At 35.1% G+C, this 20,359-nt stretch overlaps 1 protein-coding gene across 1 annotated transcript in view; it reads right to left on the reverse strand.

Annotated features, from left to right (window-relative positions):
• The window catches only part of NRK (Nik related kinase), a 138,751-nt gene that overhangs the window by 16,499 nt on the left and 101,893 nt on the right, over positions 1–20,359 (reverse strand). Inside the window, exons 16-24 of the mRNA XM_056125691.1 lie at positions 19,276–19,367; positions 16,593–16,687; positions 14,096–14,457; positions 11,651–11,987; positions 9,936–10,052; positions 7,114–7,285; positions 5,698–5,850; positions 3,347–3,490; positions 154–312 (exon numbers count right to left, since the gene is read on the reverse strand). Coding sequence (XP_055981666.1) covers positions 154–312; positions 3,347–3,490; positions 5,698–5,850; positions 7,114–7,285; positions 9,936–10,052; positions 11,651–11,987; positions 14,096–14,457; positions 16,593–16,687; positions 19,276–19,367 — 1,631 coding nt within the window. The remainder of the gene's footprint in view (positions 1–153; positions 313–3,346; positions 3,491–5,697; positions 5,851–7,113; positions 7,286–9,935; positions 10,053–11,650; positions 11,988–14,095; positions 14,458–16,592; positions 16,688–19,275; positions 19,368–20,359) is intronic.

Consider the following 20,359-nt stretch of genomic DNA (forward strand, 5'->3'; position numbering starts at 1 on the left):
TTTGGGCAACACCGGCAATGCTCAGAGTTTACTCCTGGCTCTGTTCTCAGAAATTACTCCTGGTAGTGCTTGAGGGACCATTTGTGGTGCTGGGGATCAAAATTGGGTCAGCTATGAGCAAGGAAAGCAAGGTAGACTTGAAATGAAACTTACGGACACTGAAGTGTTCACAACCAGTCAGTTTATCAATAGCCTTACAGGCTTCCTCAGTCTTTAGCATTTCCTCCTGTCTTTTATTACTGTCTGGATCATCATTCAAAATCTTGTTCCTTAGCCAGGTCAGATGATACACACGGAGTCTGTTCTTATTTCCTAACAGACACAGAAAAAATTCGTGTTTAAAATCAGATTATTATTGTTGAATATATGTTAAAAGAATGAAAAGTAAGGCATGTTGGCCTTTTAATAAAATGTATTCATTGAGAGTGAAGCACTGAAAAGTAACTACACTGTATCAGAGTTTGAAAATGTGATAGCAAAGTCTCTTTTAGTCTCTCAATTCTAAGAACTAGTCAAAGTGTCAATCTGTATAAAGTAAATATAAAATACTTGAAGACAACTTAAAACTGACACAGAAACACAATGGAATCACTATTCATTCATTTCTTCCATGGCATTTATTTAGTCATAATTCTTCCGGGGTTTGGATGCCCAAAAACTGTTCCTCATAGTCCCTATATATGATGTATTGACTGTGAATCACTAAGGGCCACTGTGATGGACCTCTATAGGTATTTTTATATTCCTGCATACTTATAATATAATTGAATAATGTTATTTTTCCTCAAGCTAACTTATAATTCTTATAATTTCTTCAGGAAAAGTAATTCAGGGGTTGAAAAGAGATAGCACAGTGGGTGGGGAGTTGCCTTGCATGTGCCCATCCTAGAGTCCATTTCCAGAACTCCATATGAATCCCCGTACCTCACCAGGAGTGATCCCTGAGCCTAGAATCAAGAATAAGCCCAGAGCATTGCTCTATAAGGCCTGCAAACATAAAACCCATTAAATTCACTAAAAATTGAAACATTTTTAATCAATTGTTCAAAACAAGGCAAGAATCCTACTTGTTATACTATTGTTCTAGCCTCTATACATTTCTCTTAACATAGAGTTACTTTACCCTTATTTTTAGGTTGATGGTTACAAGATTTCTAGCGAAACAATAGGATTCTTATACATGTGTTTAACCTCAAATGTTTTCTATGTAATTTTTTCCTGAAGTTTGATTAAAATCTAGGTATCTATGTTTACTGTCATTCAGATCGAAAATGACAAGATAAAATGGGTGCCTACATTTTTATGTGTCTTTCTGTGCTAATATTCTAGCACTATATAATGCAAGCAATAATCCTCACTTGAGTAACAGTTGAGGCAATTTGACACTGGTGGTGTGGCTGGTGTTAGAAACTTATAGACTAAAACTCAATTACCAATTTCTTTGTAAATCACAGTTCTCAAATTAAAAACCACTAAAGCTCTCACTTGAACGAAACTCAAGCATTAAAAGCAACACTTCTGGGTTAGAGAAATACGGGCATAAAGAAGTCCGTGTTCAGATTTCTAGTTTCTAAATCATCAGAAGTTTTAGAAAACTAAACATTCCCTCCATGCATCTCAAGCAAACAAATGACCATAAAACATTATACAAAATATATGAAGAATAAGAAAATCTACAAAGAATTTTTGGATCAAAGAGATAGTGCAGCAGAGAAGAGTTCTGTCTTGCACAGGACAGGACTGGGTATAATTTGTCAGTACTCTGTTCGGTCTCCTGAGCCTGCCACAAGTTATCAATCCCTGAACACAGATCCATTACTAAGTCCTGAGCACAACCGGTGTGCCTCCATCACACCCCAGAGGTTTCTCCTCTGGGTATCGGAGTGATAGTTTAGCGGGTAGATAATTTGTATTGGGTGCAAGAAGTTTGATCTCTGGCCCCACATATGGTTCTCTGAGCTCTTTTTTTATGTAGGAGTATTGCTATTTATTTAGCCATTGATCAGGCTGATTGAATTGTCTGAGTCCTTTGTTGAGTGGTCACTGAGGTTAGTGCAGGTATAAGCTATGAACACTGCTAGATGTGTGCTGTTCCCAAACAAAACAAAATAAATTTTAAAAATAATTTTTGTTTCCTCAGGGTGCAGAGAGGGTGTATAGGGGTTAAACCTTTACATTTGACCACTTCCGGTTCCTGGCACTACATGTGGTCCCTAAACACCACCATGATTGATCCCTGAGCACAGAACTAGGGGAAAGCTCTGACCACTGCAGGGTACATCACAGAAACAAATAAAAGAGGAATTTTCTCTTCTCATAAAACAATTCAAAATATTTTATATTTAGGAGTATATGCTTCTATACGAGGGCAGAACGATAGCACAGCGGGTAGGGTATTTGCCTTGCACGTGGCCAATCTGGGTTCGATTCCTCGGTCCCTCTCGGAGAACCCGGCAAGCTACTGAGAATATCCCGCCCACACGGCAGAGTCTGGCAAGCTCCCTGTGGTTTATTTGATATGTCAAAACCAGTAACAACAAGTCTCACAATAGAGACATTACTGGTGCCCACTCGAGCAAATCGATGAACAATGAGAGGACAGTGCTACAGTGCTATAGTATATGCAATAATTAAGTGTAACATTAAATGTCAGCTATGGGCACACACATATAAATGATTGTGATCAGCATTCTTTTTTTCAACAGTCAAAGCATTTTAAAAATTATTCCTATTATTTTCTCAAACATTCTCTGCCTATAGTCAGGTTTAATATAGTCTTTCCTGTTCCCATTTACTGATTAATAATCACAGTAAATTTCAGCATAACTTTATTTGCTCTTTCATATTCAAAGGTCAGTCTGCTATGATTGACCAAAACTATGACATTTAACCACTATGTGGGAAGTCAGTAGGTTCTTATACTAAGCTAGAGACAACAGTTTTTTATTTAACTACCCTTTGCTTTATACCTTGCTGCTCCTAAAAAAATCACTAGAAATAAATGATGAGTACGGGTGAGTTAACTTATGAGTTATGAAACCGTAAGTGGCTAGATAGTAGAGATCTAAAATGATAATTTTTTTCTTATAACCAAACCTGTAAGTATCATTGCAATGAGATAACATATGCCAAAATCAGACATTTGTTTAAATTTTAAATATATATAACTTATATGTTATGTATGTATATATACAATAAATTGTAAGTAAGGATATCTGGTGCCCCAGTTAGAAACTACATTTAAAGTGATTTCCTAAGAACACTTTCACCTGAAAAAAATTTTAACCCAGTTTGCAACCTAATTAATCCACATAATTATTCAGCTAATTTTAGTTCTTAAACAAACCGGAGATGGTAATCAGCAAATTGAGTGGCTCTACAACTTGAATCTGACGAAATGGTCTTCGTTTTATAAGTTTTGTAATGTCTGCCTTTCCACTTCTATCCATCAGATACAGATTAGAACGGGTTCCCAACAGCAAATTCACTCCTGTTTGCATATAAAAATAAGTACTATATTAGTTCATATAACATTTTACTACTGAATTTATATTAGGATTTTTGCTATTTTGGAGTGGAAATGTTTATCATTTTAGGAAAATATTAACCCATTCTGTGTAACAATAAACCCTGCTTTTTAGCAAATTTCATTTAAATACATTAAAATAGAGAAAATATGATCCTATGACAATATTCTTATGGCTGGTATATGATGCACCATTTTGCAAATAGAAAATTATGTGTGCATATTATATATGTACATCAGCATCATCTTAGTATTGTCGAAAACTTCATAAAAATCAATAAACCCTCTGAAATTCACCATTACATACTAAGAATGCCTACTGCACACAAAGGACTTGAGTTAAATTGTTTAACTAATAATTCCAATGCCTTAAATAATTATATGTGTATTATTAATTGTATGTAAATTAACCTTAAATTAAGTGATTCTATTAAAAAATTCACATTGTCTCATGCCTACTAACTTAGTCCATATTTTCATGTACCTAAGAGCCTACTCTGTTATTTGCCTGCTGGCTCTTTCCTTACAATATAAGCAATGTTTACTGGTCGAGATGGGAGATGTGTGCTGAAAGTAGATAAAGGACCAAACATGATAACCTCTCAGTGTCTGTATTGCAAACCATAATGCCCCAAATTAGCGAGAGAGTGTGGGAATATTGTCTGCCATGCAGGCAGGGAGAGGGTGGGAAAGGGGGTGTATACCAGGGATATTTGTGGTGGGGAATGTTCACTGGTGGAGGGATGGATGTGATTGTAATCCAAACATGAAAGCTTGTAACTATCTCATGGTGATCAATAAAATAAAAACAAAATCAAATGAAGGGCTGCAGTGAAAGTACAGCGGGTAAGGTGTTTGTTTGCCTTGCATGCAGCCAACCCAGGATTGATCCCTGGGATCCCACGTTTCTCGCCCCCCTGCCCCCACACCACCAGGAATAATACTGAGTGCAGAGTCATGAGTAACCCCTGCACATCGCTAGGTGTGATCCCCCCAAAAGCCAAAACAAATCAAAATAAGAAAACTTAAGCACAAGTCCTAAGGTTAGAATACACTCTAAATCACTGCAGTATCAATTTTCCCCTACATAGCCTGAGATGTAAGAGAGAGTGATCAAAGTCGCATGAGACAGTAATCCAGTAATTTACTTCTACTTAATATGGAGAATAGTTTGTTGATTGTATATTACTTACTTGATTATTTCTTGTGGTGTAAAGAGGAAAAATAATTCCCTCCACTTTTTTTCATTAGTTCTTAAAGAAACAGTACATGACTAGTTCTTTAAGCAATGGCCTATAGAAGGTTTAGAAACGGTATCTTGCTCCCAGAAGTTCCACCCAGAAGAAGGGTGAAGTACAACTGACTTTGACTATATTCATTTTTCAGTAATATAAAATCACAACTTATAAAAATCATATGCTTTGTATTAACTACATCTACTGGTGAATGAAATGACAATGAAGCACAAATTGCTTTCTTCTTATTTAAACTATCATATTAGCAAAATATGGAGGAAATGTTTTTGTTTTCCTGTGATGTTCAATCTACATAACTATGACGTTTGCTACACTGCTCTATTTTTATTGAAAATACGATCCTCAGCTTAATCAGATATTAAGCACAATCTATGAAGTTTCAACTTGGATTCTGGTACTTATTCTGGATTTTACTCTTCCTTGATTTCATTTATTTGTCTTCATTTACGATTTAAAATAGCTGGAGTTAAAATACTGTCTTATCACACTTAAGAAGTTCTTCTGGAAAAAAATTACAAAGTCTATCATAGATGGTACTCTAAAACTCAAGATTATTTAAAAAATGAACACACAATAATGTTTCTTATACTACTTAACTAGGTATTATCTGCTGCATACTTATCTTAAATTAAAAACATTAAATTCATATTCTCAAAAATAATAATCCTGCTTTATATTTTAATCAAGTGATTCAGGTTAAAAAGTTGAATATAATATAAGAGAAGCTTTAACAAATCAAAATCACACTACATGGTGTGGAAATATATCAACAACAAATACATTATTATAAACACATATTTTATTTACTGAGTAACTGATAAGAGCAAACAAAAATTTTATGCTTTTATATAATATTGACGTACATATAAATTATCTCTTTAAAAATATGATTAAGTTTTAATGAACCAAACTCACCCCATAACGAACCACAACAGATCTCAGAAGAAAATTCCTGTTCATATACATGTATCAGTGGTTTTATACAAGCAGGAGAGACATATAGTGGGTTAACATTTACTTCAGATGGTTGCTGAGATGATTTCTCACCATCCACTAATCCAGCATATACTGTATGGAAGCAAGAGGAAGTTATAAGAGAAATCACTACTCTATGCATTATATATGCTTTAGCATTTCTACAAATGAGAAAGTTTTAAAACTTAATTTTCCTTTCGTTTTCTTTTTCTGGAGAGCTATACTTCTCTTACCCTTAAATCTTTATATAACACAAATTATGATAGACAAAATATATTTCCGAATATAAATGTAATTCCAGGTACTATGACTGGGATTTCAAAAATATTAAGGACTTAGTTTCTCAATTGTAGTTCAAGTTTAGGTGCCATGAAGACTCCCTGAAGTGTAGGCTTTTAAAATGCTTATAGCCAGAAAGCTGGATGAGGGAAAGCATTTTGTAGTAAAGGGAGGATACTTAGATCACACTTGACCCCAGAAGTTATAGAGGAGAAAGACCAAGAAACCAAGAGGGAAGAAGAGATTGTGACGTAATGGGTAAACAGGCACCAGGGTTTCAGTTATACTGACGATAGGGGTGAGTGGTATATTCATATACCCAAAACACAGACTCAACAAAACTGAAAGTGTATGATCTAAACTGAAATCACTGAATATTTTAAATGTGCCTATCAAGTTAACAGGAGGGAGTGGGGCAGGGTTGGGGTGGGTAGAGAATATTTGCGAACACTGGTGAATCAAAGTTGGCACTGGTGATGGGATTGGTGCTGAAATATTATATGCCTAAAATTCATCTATCAACAACTTTGTAAATCCTAGTTCTTTAACAAAAAACAACAGAAGCACATAACCATTCGATTTTTATCAAATGACTATCAAAAATTGTTCTTTTCAAATAAAGATGCGGTGACCCCAAAATGAATTTAATATGTGAGCCAACTGCAGAATTTTTAAAGCTTTTTTATTGAATCACTGTGAGATAGACCCTTGCAAAGCTGTTCATTATTGTATTTCAGTCATGCAGTATTCCAATACTTGTATCTCCACAAGTATACAATTCCCAGCACCAGCGTCCCAAGGTCCTAAGTTCCCTCCCATCTCCCCCCACTTCCCACTTTTCTTTTCTCTCTTTCTCTGTCTCTCCTTTTGAGCACTTGTGGTTTGCAATATTGATATTGAAAGGTTATGAAGAGATAGAATGACTGCATTCATTTGTGGTATATAAAAATATATAGTAGATTAAAATCAGGGAAAACAAGCTTTAGGACTGGTCAATGATTGGCACTAATCACAAGTGAGGGGACTGAGGGTAGGTAAGATAGAGAAGAATTTTAAAAATATGTGGAATTCACTTACTGATGGCACTGGCAAAGTCACCGCTAGTACCCAAAGATCCATTGGAAGCAGACGAACAGCTTGCAGATAAACCTGATTCTGCGAATGCTTCTGATATGACCATGCTGTCATTCTCATCATGGGACACTAATGGTGCAGTCCCACCTGAGGGCTCACTTTTGCCACTTGAATCCTTAAAAAAGAGTGAAAATTCATTAGGAATCTAATAGTACTATAAATATAAAATATGCATAGTGGTCATTTGAAAAAGGAAAGACAAATTATAACATTTAAAAATTTCTAAACCTTTGTGAAATCCACATTCATCAGAATTCAACAATGTTACCAAAAAAGGAAACTAAATTTATTCAGATAATTGAGGTCAGAGGATAAATGCCTAGAGTTTGAAGTTTCAACCTACATAATGCGGGAACCAAAATTTGTGGAATATTAATTATGTACCAGTTACTCTGCATGATTCATTTATGTATGATGGTGAATCATTATAACAAGCCCTAAATAGAATATATATACATATATGCGTACTCCCTGTTTTATTTATAATGAAACTAGAGGTTAGAGAATCTACAAAATTTGTGCAATAATAAAAAACTTAATAGGCAGACCAGAGATTCAGAGTTTGTGGCCAATGTCTGTTTGATTCCAAAGATTACAATCAAAGATACTACGTTAAACAGCCACTTGGGGAGAAAATGTCATTGTGGGGCTGTCTTTTCCTTTGTCAAATAAGGAAACTAATAATAGGAGATCAACCAACACAATTAAAGAGTTTGAAAATAGTTTGCTAAAAAATTAGTCTGCTTTTACTAACATACAGATAATAAAGTCAGGTCACATTACAGCCCAAAGCGACTGACAACACATATAAAACTCCACAGCTGGTGGAAAAGCATACCAGCTGATTTTTAGTATAGCTTTCCTTTGATAAACATTTCTTTGTGTCTAAAGAGAGGTTTTAGACATTTAGCGAGTTATGGTCTCTAATAAAATTTATTTTCATGTATTTCCAGTACAACAGCACAGCAGGTAGGGCATTTTGCCTTGCACACGGCAGACCTGGACAACCCGGGTTCGATTCTTCCACCACCTCTCTCGGAGAGCCCTGCAAGTGACTGAGAGTATCTCACCCCTGAGTCAAAGCCTGGCAAGCTAGCCATGATGTATTTGATATGCCAAACACAGTAACAATAAGTCTCACAATGGAGACGTTACTGGAACCTCTTGAGCAAATCGATGAACAATGGGAAGACAGTGACAGTGACAGTATTTCCAGTACAATAGCACAGCGGGTAGGGCATTTGCCTTGCATGTAGCTGACCTGGCCGACCCGGGTTCGATTCCTCCACCCCTCTAGGAGAGTCCAGCAAGCTACCGAGAGTATCTCTCCCGCAGGGCAAAGCCTAGCAAGCTACCCATGACGTATTCAATATGCCAATCACAGTAACAAAAAGTCTCACAATGTTACTGGGCCCGCTCAAGCAAATCGATGAACAACAGGAGGACAGTGCTACAGTGCTATAGTATTTCCAATGGGCTAGAGCGACAGCACAGTGAGTAAGGTCTTCAATTTGCACACGGCTGACCCGGGTTCGACTCCTTTGTCCTTTTCAAAGAGCCCAGCGAGCTACCCATGGCATATTCAATATGCCAAAAACAGTAACAACACATCTCACCACGGAGAGGTTACTGGTGCCCCCTCGAGCAAATCGATGACCAACGGGATGACAGTGCTACAGTGCTACAGTATTTCCAGCAGAAAAATGCTGTATAGCAGCATTAATAACCATTCCTGAGGGCCACAGTGATAGTACAGTGGCCAGGGTGCTTGTCTTGAACACATCCTACCCAGGTTTAATATTGGCACCACAGAAGGTCTCCAGTGTCCCTCCAGCAGTGACCCCCAAGAGCAAAGCCAGGACAAAGCCACGTGCACAGCCAAAAGAAAAAGAAAACTCAATAATCAAAACAAAAAACAAAGCGTTCTTTTAGGTAAATAAAAACAGAAGGGTTTCTAAGAAAATTTTATTGAACAACCAATTTTAAGATTTTTAATAAGTACATGGATGACAAGTAGAGATACCGGACACTTTCCCAACAATCCAGGGATGCTCCTTTTCCAGTGGAAACCATCCAGGATGCCTTGCTTTTCATTTTTTGTTTTCTTCTTCATGGATTAATCTATGATTACTGTGAATTTGTGAATTTCATCTACAATTACTGTGAATCTATCACAGAATCTCACTTGAGTCAGGGGATTAGATGAGTAGATAATCAAAGACGGTTTATACATGCTCCTACCTTGAAGAGTTCACAATCTGGTGTGACAGCAAATAAGGGAATATCTAAATCAGGTTCATAGGTAGCACTGCACTGTACCGCAGTCCTCCCATTCATTAATTTGCTTGAGTGGGCCCAGTAACATCTCCATTGTGAGACTTGTTATTACTGTGTTTGGCATATTGAATATGCCATGGGTAGCTTGCCAGGCTTTGCCGTTTGGGAGAGATACTTGGTAGCTTGCCGGGATATCCGAGGGGGGTGGAGGAATTGAACCTGGGTCGGCTAGGCCAGCCGCGTGCAAGGCCAATGCCCTAACCACTGTGCTATCGCTCCATTCCTGTGTCATAGGTACTATAATTAATCTAAGGGCTAAAGATTGGCTGGAAAGCAGGCCAGGAGATAGTATAGTAATTAGGGTGCATGCCTATCATATGCCAGATATGATTTCAATTCCTGGCACCACATAGTTTCCTGAGCATAGGTAGTTCCATCCCTGAAGGTCTTTGAGAACCACGGGGATGGTGCCTGGAAGATCTCAGTACATCCAGGGTTGCCTGGGTAATTCGTAGCATCAGAGCCCAAGGAGAAGTGCCTGCTGGAGACTCTAAACTGAACTTCTGATCTGGTTGTAGGTGAGCTTCCCTGTCCCAGAAAAGGTGCTTGTAAGAATAGAGGAAACAAGGTTTAATCATGTCAAAAAATTAGAAGCAAATTGGGCCATGAAAAATAACCAGTTCACCAGGAAAAGGAGTGAGAAAACAAGATTTATTTCTTTCTTAGAGCAGAAAAGATTTCTATTGTTTATATATACCACAACATCTTTATCTATTCATCCATAGTTGGCATTTGGGTTGTTTCCATAACGTGGCTATTGTACTAAGTGCAGCAATTGAGTTGCGGGATTAAGGAAGGGGACATTGGGGTCCTTGGGGAATAGGAGATGGGCACACTGGTGATGTGCAGTGTCTGAATAATGTGCTTAAAAAACATCATTAAAAGCACTGTCAGTTACAGAACCAAAATAATTTTAAAAAAACCTGAGGGGCCAGAGTGATATTTCAGTGGGGAGAGAGTCTGCCTTGCATGCGGTTTACCCAAATTCAATCCCCAGCATCTCATATGGTCCCCTGAGCACCACCAGGAGTAATTTCCGAGTGCAGAGCCAGGAGTAACACCTGAGCACTGCCGAGTGTGACCCAAAAAGAAAAAAATAACTGAGAAAGCAGCTTTACAGAGACTATAGCTCTGCAATGGCATTTATGAAAAAGCATGGTATTTTATAGGCTTTTTAGATGATATGGCAGTCTGAGAAAGCGAACTGGTATATGTACTTTGTCTTATATCTCTCCTGCATTTTTTGGATATCTAAATATTTCCCAGTTTCCAAGAACTAGTTAAAATACCATGTATTCCAGAATTTCTTCTCTGTGCTAACTTCTACCATCAAGTGCATGTGGAACTATTTGAGTATTTCTAAACCTGCTCATAAAATGTTTTGTGGATGAAAAAAATCACTGTCTAAACACAACACAAAATTTCTATTTAAACTCTATTTGATAAAACTTCCTCAAAAAATTTATATAGAATTTAGCAATGCCACTCTAACAATTCCACATTGAGCAACTGTACTTTTGTTTAAATTGCCCCCAAAATTGAAAAAGGAACTACAATAACAGATCCTTGCATACCAATGTTAATACTATAATTATCAGTCACATCCAAAGGTGAAAGCAACCTAAGTATCAAGCCACAGGAGAATAATAAAATGTAATATAATCTATTTTGGAATATTATACAGCCTTCAAAAGAAGGAATTCTGTTGCAATATAATCTTAAACATATTATGCCAAATAAAACAGGCCAGTCACATAAGACATTATTAATTACTACATACACATAAGGTAGCTATATTGGAAGTAGAATAACAGTTACCAGGACCCAGAAGGGATTACGTGGAAGTTTTGCCTGGCATAATGAAGAGTTGTCATGATTGCGCACATTGTGAAATGTATTTAATAAGTGAATCATACACTTAAATTGTTAAAAATGCAAAAAAATTCTATATTTGTCTTTCTACAATAACATCTTCCCATGTCAAAAATATTTATTAAGGAACACTACTTAGGGCAGAAGAGATAGTACACCAGGTAGGGAATCTGCCTTAAGGCTTTGCAAGAGAAGTTCAAAATATATTTTCAGTAACTTGAAATATCACATTGAGAAACATTTACGTTCCCCTTGTAAAATTATGTATTACCTTCTGTGGACGTTCAACGTCTTGTGATGCCAGTTTCTTAGATACAGGATCATCTTTTTTTGAGCTATTTTGTCCTCCATTGCGTTTAAAGTCTTCACTTGCTTCATTGATTTCACTGACTTTTTTATCTCCATTACCTTCCTTGCCTCTTAATCCTTTGCCCATATTAATTCCACATACTTCAAGGTCATTAAGGTCTTCATTGCCCTCACTGGATATACCTTCTCCAGGGTTTTTATTCTCTACATGGCTTCCATAGCCACCACAGGCTCCTTCTATTCCATCATTTTCAACTGTACCATCTTGCTTGAGTCTTCCAAAATTGCCATAGCTTGCCCTAATAGAAGATGAATATAATGTTATAAAACCCCCAATAAAAATTCATTTGAAAGTCTGCAAATGACGCAAATTATGTGCCATCACTAGGTATGCTTTTGATGTACGTTCACTAGTATGTGCTGTATATGCACTAGTAAAATATAAAACCAACTCTGTGTTTTGCCAATCTAAAATACTAAATTAAGATTGACAGTAACCATAGTTACTGTCAATTTCCGGGCTGCATTTGGATGACAGATGGAAGATATTTTGCATTCTTTATTAGGAACATGTGTTAGGTTAGTAGCAAGAGTATGTTTTGCTTTGTTTACACAAAAGATACTTCATGCATTAGCAACTTCACAGCCACATGAAAGACCAAAGCTATAATTCTGGCTTAACCACAACACATTGCAATAATTATTCTCACAATACATCTATTTTGTTAACTTTAGCATGTAACTTTGCTTTCTAACATATGTTTTGATTTCTTTCCAACACTCTTCCATTTACTGGTCTACTGCTACTACCAGGAGTTTCAGTAATATAGATCTCATGAAGCTGATAGTGATTTAATGAGATTTTAAGAAACACTAAACTTAATAGGAAATTAACTTTTGTATAAGTGATGACATTAAGCATGCAGAAACTCTAAAACAAATTTTATTTGACAATAACATTTTTGGTAAATTTTCTTTGGTCAGCAAAAAAATGCTGATTTATATGTATTCTGTTCTTTCACATAAATATATCCCCAATACATTTATTTGAAAACTAATGAATCAATATATGAATTTCAATTCCATAAAGCAAATAATTCTGTTAATGTTTTTTAATGTAAAAGTGCCGTGTCTGGAAAGATAATAAAGTGGATTAGTGCTTTTCTAGCATGTGTCTAACCTGGGTTTGAGCCCTGACATCCTATATTTTGGGCCTGTCAGAATTGATCCCTGAGCACAGAGTAAACAGTAAGGCATGGACAATACAGGATGTGGTCTCAAAAAAAGATAAGAAAAATGAATTATCAACATTTGAAGAGCAGCTTAGTATCTGTATTGAAAACCACAATTCTGAGAGAGAGAGAGAGAGAGAGAGAGAGAGAGAGAGAGAGAGAGAGAGAGAGAGAAGGCAGGTTGGGAGATTTGTGAGTATTGATGGAAGGGAAACTAGGGCCACTGGTGCTGGAAAATGTACACTGGTGGAGAGATGGGTATTGGAACACTGTATGACTGAAACCTAATCATGAAGAATTTTGTAAGGGTTTATCTGTGATTCAATAAAAAGATCTTAAAAATAAATAAATACAAACCATGATCATATATAAAGGAGTACACATTGTTTAGAGCCAAGAACTAGTATATATCAAACATATGCTGATATGCTGAAAACACTATTTTACTAAATATTATCTTCATAAAACTTCACTACAGGAGATACAATTGAATAAATACTGAAATTAGTTAGAAATCATTTCAGAGTTTCAGTAACAATGCTGTTAGTAAACTGTAGTTTAAACCTGACAAGTGAGAGTCAATTCTATAATTTATTTTTCTCAGAAAATTTGAAGATTTTATTCTTTAATAACAGCTTCAACTTCTATTCATTAATTTGTTCGCTAAATTTCTTGCAATGCTTTTGAAACATTGTGGTTTATAGGGTTCGATAATTCACTTAGCAGGATTAAAATTTAATAGAAACAGAAGCAGTTCCACTTTTAAAGTACCTGATAAATACTTGAATGCTAACAAAATGCAGTACACAAAAATATGAAGGCAAGTGTTTAGTATTAAAAGTATTTAAATTAAAATTTTGCCTTAATTAAAATTGGGCCTGAGAGAGAACAAATAGTAAGGTACTTTTCTTGCATATAACCAACTTCAGCTTAAACACCCTGGCACTGAGTATGGTTCCTTAATACTGTCAGGAGTGGTCCCTGAGCACGGAGCCAAGACAAAACTTTAGCACAGCCAGATGTGGCTCAAAATCCCTTCTTCCACCCCAAAATCCCCCAATACAAGAAACTAAACCAAAATTTGTTTTTTACAATCAAAATTTAAAATAAACTAAAAATTCAAACAGTTATGAAATTATAAAACATGGATACCAAAAGTCTTCCAGAAAACCAACCTTGGCCAGTTACGAGCATTATCACGATTGTCTTCATCATCAGCAGTATCATTTTTGTGATCATCACCACGGACATCAACAGAGCCATTTGCATGGTTAACTTGGTATCCCATGTGTTCTTTGTCACTGCCATGGTCGTAACTATCTTCATAGGCATCATTAGAATCATTCTCATCGTATTCAGTATCAGCACATGCATCATATAGTTCAACATAATCACCATCTTCTTCAGGTTGTTGATTGACAGAAGCAGGAGTTATCCAATCACTCCGGAAGATTTCAGAGAGTGCATTATAGCCTACCCATTCATTTGTCAAGTACACGGGAGGTGATATTTTTCCTACTTTAAATCCGTCTGGAACCTGTGTGCATAAGAAAGGTAAATGCAGTTTCTATTATCCTTTTTATTTTCTCCTATGCTGGAAAGTTTTCAAACTGGCAATAATTTAAAATATATTTTCATTTGAAATGAAGACAAAGCCAACATTTTGTGTGTGTGTGTGTGAAGATATGATATCAAAACCTAACATTTACACTGTGATCATTAAAAGCCTTTCTAAATGATGAGGAAAAAATGCTGTGTCTTTCTTTAATGACTGACTTATTTTAGAAGCAGCTAATTGCATCTGATGCTAGAGACTAGAACAAATGACTTTGGTGCTCCATATAGAAGGCCCTTTCCCCTTTTGTTTTATCTTTTAATATAAAGATTAACAGGTAAGTTTTTAAAATTGACATGTTCATTTCCCAGCTCCATTTTAATGCAACGCTTAGTGCTTTTTTAAAAATTTCCTCTTTCATTGGACTGGAGTGATAGCACAGTGGCTAGGGCGTTTGCCTTGCACAGAGCCAAAATGGCCAACCTAAGTTCGATTCCTCCACCCCTCTCAGAGAGCCCGGCAAGCTACTGAGAGTATCTCGCCTGCACAGCAGAGCCTGGCAAGCTACCCGTGACGTATTCAATATGCCAAACACAGTAACAATAAGTCTCACGATGGAGACGTTACTGGGCCCACTCTAGCAAATCCATGAACAATGGGAGGACTGTGACCTCTTTCTTTAAATTCCGTGGTTTAAAAAGTTGTTTGGAATACATTTATTATAGGCACTCAATATTTTAACACCACTTCCAAAAGTACTGCCTTCCCTTCATTTTGTCCCCATTTTACCTACCATCCCCCCACACCTACCTTTTTAGCAGGCACATGCTTTATTTTATATTGCTTGCTACAAGTAAATAGCTAATGGATTTATAAAACAATATTTCAGCAAAAGAAAATTTGTGAAGTTGTTCTATTTCACTGTGAGCTCATTAAGTCTTTTTCTGAGGGCTTACTAAGATTTTGTTGCTCGCTGAGACTTCTCTGTTAATGTTTGTGTTTATGGAGCTAATTGGCTTCTATGTTAATTTCCCATATGATTTTGTGTGCTTGTACTAGGATGTAGTATAGAATTTGGAGGTGTCATGTGGGCACAAATGTGGTTCCGTGGTCCGGAAACAAAAATCTGAAGTACTTGAGAATTTCCAGACTGAGAACTCTGGTGTCTTCTCAGAATGAAGCCCCAATACTTACTGAAGCCCAATCAGCACACCCACATTCCACAACTGCTGCCACATAAACACATTGTTTTTGGTATAACTGAAACTCAATCATGAACAACTTTGCAACTCTGTATCTCACTGTGATTCAATTAACTTTTTTTAAAAAAGACTTACTGTTTTAAAGTTTCAGAAATTTCTAAAAAGCATATTTATATAAACCATCCCTTATGTTGTTATGAGCAGCACAGTAAACTCTGAACAATATGGAAGACATATATTTTTATGGTACAGAAAGAATAATTACAAAAGCAGAATGGAATGATTTGAAGCCAAAAAGAAAAGTATTAAGATATTAAAAAGCATGCAACCAGAGGTATTTTATTTTTTCATTAAATGTTTTCTTTTTCTGTGAACTGCCTCTTCATTGGAGATTAGACAAAAATTGAGTATCTAGCCTTTATTCATGAATTTGAAATTAGCTTCCGCAAGTAAATTTTATGTAGGGCGTTTGCCTTGCACGCAGCCAACATGGCCGACCCGAGTTCGATTCCTCCGCCCCTCTCGGAGAGCCCGGCAAGCTACCGAGAGTATTCGATATGCCAGATACAGTAACAACAAAGTCTCCAATGGAGACGTTACTGGGCCCGCTCGAGCAAATCGATCATCAACGGGAGGGCCTTTACTTACTTACTTTACTCTGTCAAATATGTTTTGATAAATGAATATATAGTTAAAATATTTCACTATGAATGACAAACTTTTCATATAAAATTTAATTTCTATGTATCTTAGTCATATTTCCACATAGAAATGAAACTGTATAAGATTTTTTTAAAAAACACTTACATTAAATATAAACTTTTACCATTGGCCCACATGAAAACAAAAATGTATAATTAAAATAACTTGACATTTTAAAAGAAAGAACAGAAATGTGGTAAGACGGAAACATACATGGACATCAATCAGCAACTTCTGATCAATTGTAGAATAAGGTGGTGATGACTGGGATCTCCTCCTAGTCACTGGACTCTCTTCTTCAGATGATTCTGCGGAATGCCAAACATACAATTATAAATGTGGGGATCATATACATTGCCCTGATTTACATAGTATAGAAATTCAATCCCATTGAAATTTTTATGGTATCTCTTGTGATTCTATTTAGAAAATAGCATCTGATAAATTACTATGGGACTAGAATCTTTAATCTCTGTGTTCTAGTAGCAAGCTCAAGATTTCCTCCCTCTGGAGACCTACACAACTTATATGTTTTCAACATTGAGTACATACTTACTAAGCACCTCTATCATAAGAAGATACATGGAAAGATTTATAGGTAGGTTCTTAAAAATGAAAGAATGCACCAATAATAAAAAGAGATGAGATGAGGGACATCACTGAGATTCCTTATCTTTCTAGAATAAAATGTTAAGAGTATATCAGAAGGTGACATATCAAGCAAACTTTCAAGAGGTGAGTTCCTTTTACAATACTAATGCTCCACATTCCACTGAAAGATATTACCAATATTTAAATATAAATGAGAAGTGACAAATTGAAATGATACAAAACTTATTCCTTTCTATAAAGCAAGATATGTTTCAGCAGAGGTGTTCTGCAACAGAACTTTCTGTTTTAATAGAAATACATTTCATCTGAATTATCCAGGATGGTAGCAACTAGCCATAGAAGTCTACGAAGCATTTAAGATATGGTAAATGTGTGCGAAGATTTGATTTTTTAATTCTGTTTTCATTTTTGTTTTAATTTTGTTAGCTATATATGACGATCTACTATCATAATGCACAACTGAATTCCATAGCATAACTATTTCCATTGGGGGTGCACACCTAGCATTTCTCAGGGCTTACTCCTGACTTTGAGCTCAGGGTTCACTCCCAGCAGATTCAAAGGCCCATATGTAGTGTTGGAATTGAACCTGTACCAGACATATACAAGGCATCACCCTATTCACTATATTATTGCTTTGGTCCATCTATTTTCATAAAATATGCAATTTTCTTTTATTGGAAGTCTAAATTTGATGGTAAAGGCCAACACGTACATTCATCAGGTTCAAAAGCTAATAGTTCTGGGTCGGTGGAATTAGACAAAGCTTTGGTAATTAGACACTAAGGTCTCTGTTACTGTGTGCTTGGATTTGAAAGATAGTAATAGTCCTCTTTTATTTATAGACTTTGTTTATAAAATCAATGAATAGATACCAAAGTTTCAGAAAGCATCTATTTGCAAACAGTGCTATCTTCCTAGTATCATATTGAACACACCCTATGATTTGTATCTGAATCTTCTGGCACTCACTGCTGTAATTAATCACTTAATATCTTTTTTCCAGGAAACTATTTTACTTTCAAGTCTATTCATGTAATATTAAAATAAATATGTTTTAAGGCAAATTCATTTCAGGATTCTCTATTGTTTACTGGATTAGTCATGGAATATCTCAGAAACTTCTCTGGAGTATAATACAGAATAGTTTTTTCCCAACAGGAAATATTTTAAAGACATTAAATTTTTGATGGTTGTTCAATTTCAGCAAATTAAGTACCAGTTAAGAAAATAGAAAAAAAGACTGGGTGGTGTAGATTTCTAGTATTACTTTTCATTCAAGTTTATCATATTTCTCACAGGATAATATTTCTGTATGAGTAGAAAATACAATGTAAATTTGTTTAGTTTTAATATTGGTTAAAATTATTTAAAATTAAATAGCAACAGATTTTATGAACCAAGACACTTGTCATATTTTGGCTCAATCCCCCAATACCCCTATATGGTTCCCTGAATTCCACCAAGTGTAATACCTGAGCACAAAACCAGAAGAAGTCTTGAGCATCAACTATATCCCAAAACCAATAACAATAATTTGTGAAGTTATTTTATATATTTTTAATAGTTTTTCATGAATTTTGATTAAAATCATCAACTTGTGGTATTATTTTTCTGAATGTTACCCTTTATACTTGCAAAGGTACACAGAGATACTTCTCTAGGACATTTACAAAGAATTTTCTTCACTGTAAAAAAAAGTGTTTTTTTTCTTAAATTTTTATTAGTGAAACACCATGAGGTACAGTTGTAGACTTACAAATTTTTGTGCTTGGGTTTCAGTTATACAATGATCGAATACCCAAACTGTTTTAAAACAAATATACATAACTTACAATATTTAAAATGTTTATGTAATACTCTATAAATTTATTCAATATGAAGGTGAAATGAACTAATTAAATACATTACTACAAAGACTAATGTACTACTGTAATATTTCAAATATTCCCTATATATACTAGCCTGTGAGATAAGTCTATTCTTTCCCATATTTTTCTCATATGGCATAAGAATTAAATGATATACCCCTCATCTCTACTCTCATTTCTTAATACATTCCAACTGAAAAAAATTTCAGAAAAATTTCTTAAAAATTTAATATTTAATGTTAACCATTGATGATCTATTGTCAAACCCTCACTTTCTTGCTTATTTGTCCTCTGACATTTTAAATCACTTCTTGAAATTCATTCTTTTTTGACTTCTTTAATACTGATTTAATATCAATTGTTAAAATTGTTATTATGTGTTTTGACTGTTTAAAGTTTGTAATTTGAATCACCTGATGATGATGGACAATTCTGAGGATTTTGAGAAGTTTTTTGTCTGATGTCAATGGGCTTCTGAGCTCTCTCCAAAGATACCTGAGAAACACTAATGAAAAGAGAAAATCATGTACCATGTCCAACTTTAATAAGGGAAATATATAACAATTTTTCAAGTATATGTGTTCACATTAAACTGAAAGTTAGAGATTTAAGTAGTATTTCTAATTGCCTTGTAACCCCAAAGCTATTTTTCCAGAGAAGCATTTCCAAATTATGTAAATATGTTTTCATATAGTATATGATTCCTTCCTATGTAATATTTATCAAAATTACCACACTTTCCTTAATCTAATACTTAGAAATAATTATACTTCAGTTACATCAATAAGCATAATTTTATAGAGTATTTTAGCATGATTAGAAAGCTCCTATTGTTTCATCTATTATTCCAGCATTAACATTTTTATTTAAATAGTCAAAATTCATATATTTGAATGTTCTCTTCCAAAAGTAGATACATAGCTATATAAAAAGGATAACTTAGCTCTTACTATTCAAGTTGAAAAAATATTTAAACACTGCTGTGAGTCAGTGCTGTTGAGTTTGGAGTTCTGGAATTTCAAAATTGGAAAAACTTTATTGATGCAGGCTTAGGACAGACAAAATATTATATGGCCCCAAGTTTCATAAAGTATTCAAGTTTTGTTAAAATTAACTTCACTTATACATAAATTTAAGACATTTACAGCTATAGGTATAAAAATACGTAAGTTTTAATATCAAGATTAATCTTCACTTATTAGATTTTAATAACCCTTATTGATTGATTTATTAAATGATTCTAAGAAACAGATAAACAAAGTGAGTTTCTCCCCTGTTTTTAGATAAACCAGGATAACATAATAATGGAATGCAGGGAACAATAAAGTACAAAATCTATCTTTTCAGTTTTACTAGAGTTCTGATGTTTTCAAATGGTTAATTAGGAATGCTAATGCTAACATGTATATTGACTATACTAAATGGTCAATAAATATTGATGCATGACTGAGTGAATGAATATGAGCTGAATTCTCTCAATTGTGAACTGGGATTGGA

This window comes from Sorex fumeus, unplaced genomic scaffold, assembly GCF_029834395.1.
Source record: "Sorex fumeus unplaced genomic scaffold, SorFum_2.1 ptg000058l, whole genome shotgun sequence".
NCBI classification, from domain to species: domain Eukaryota; kingdom Metazoa; phylum Chordata; class Mammalia; order Eulipotyphla; family Soricidae; genus Sorex; species Sorex fumeus.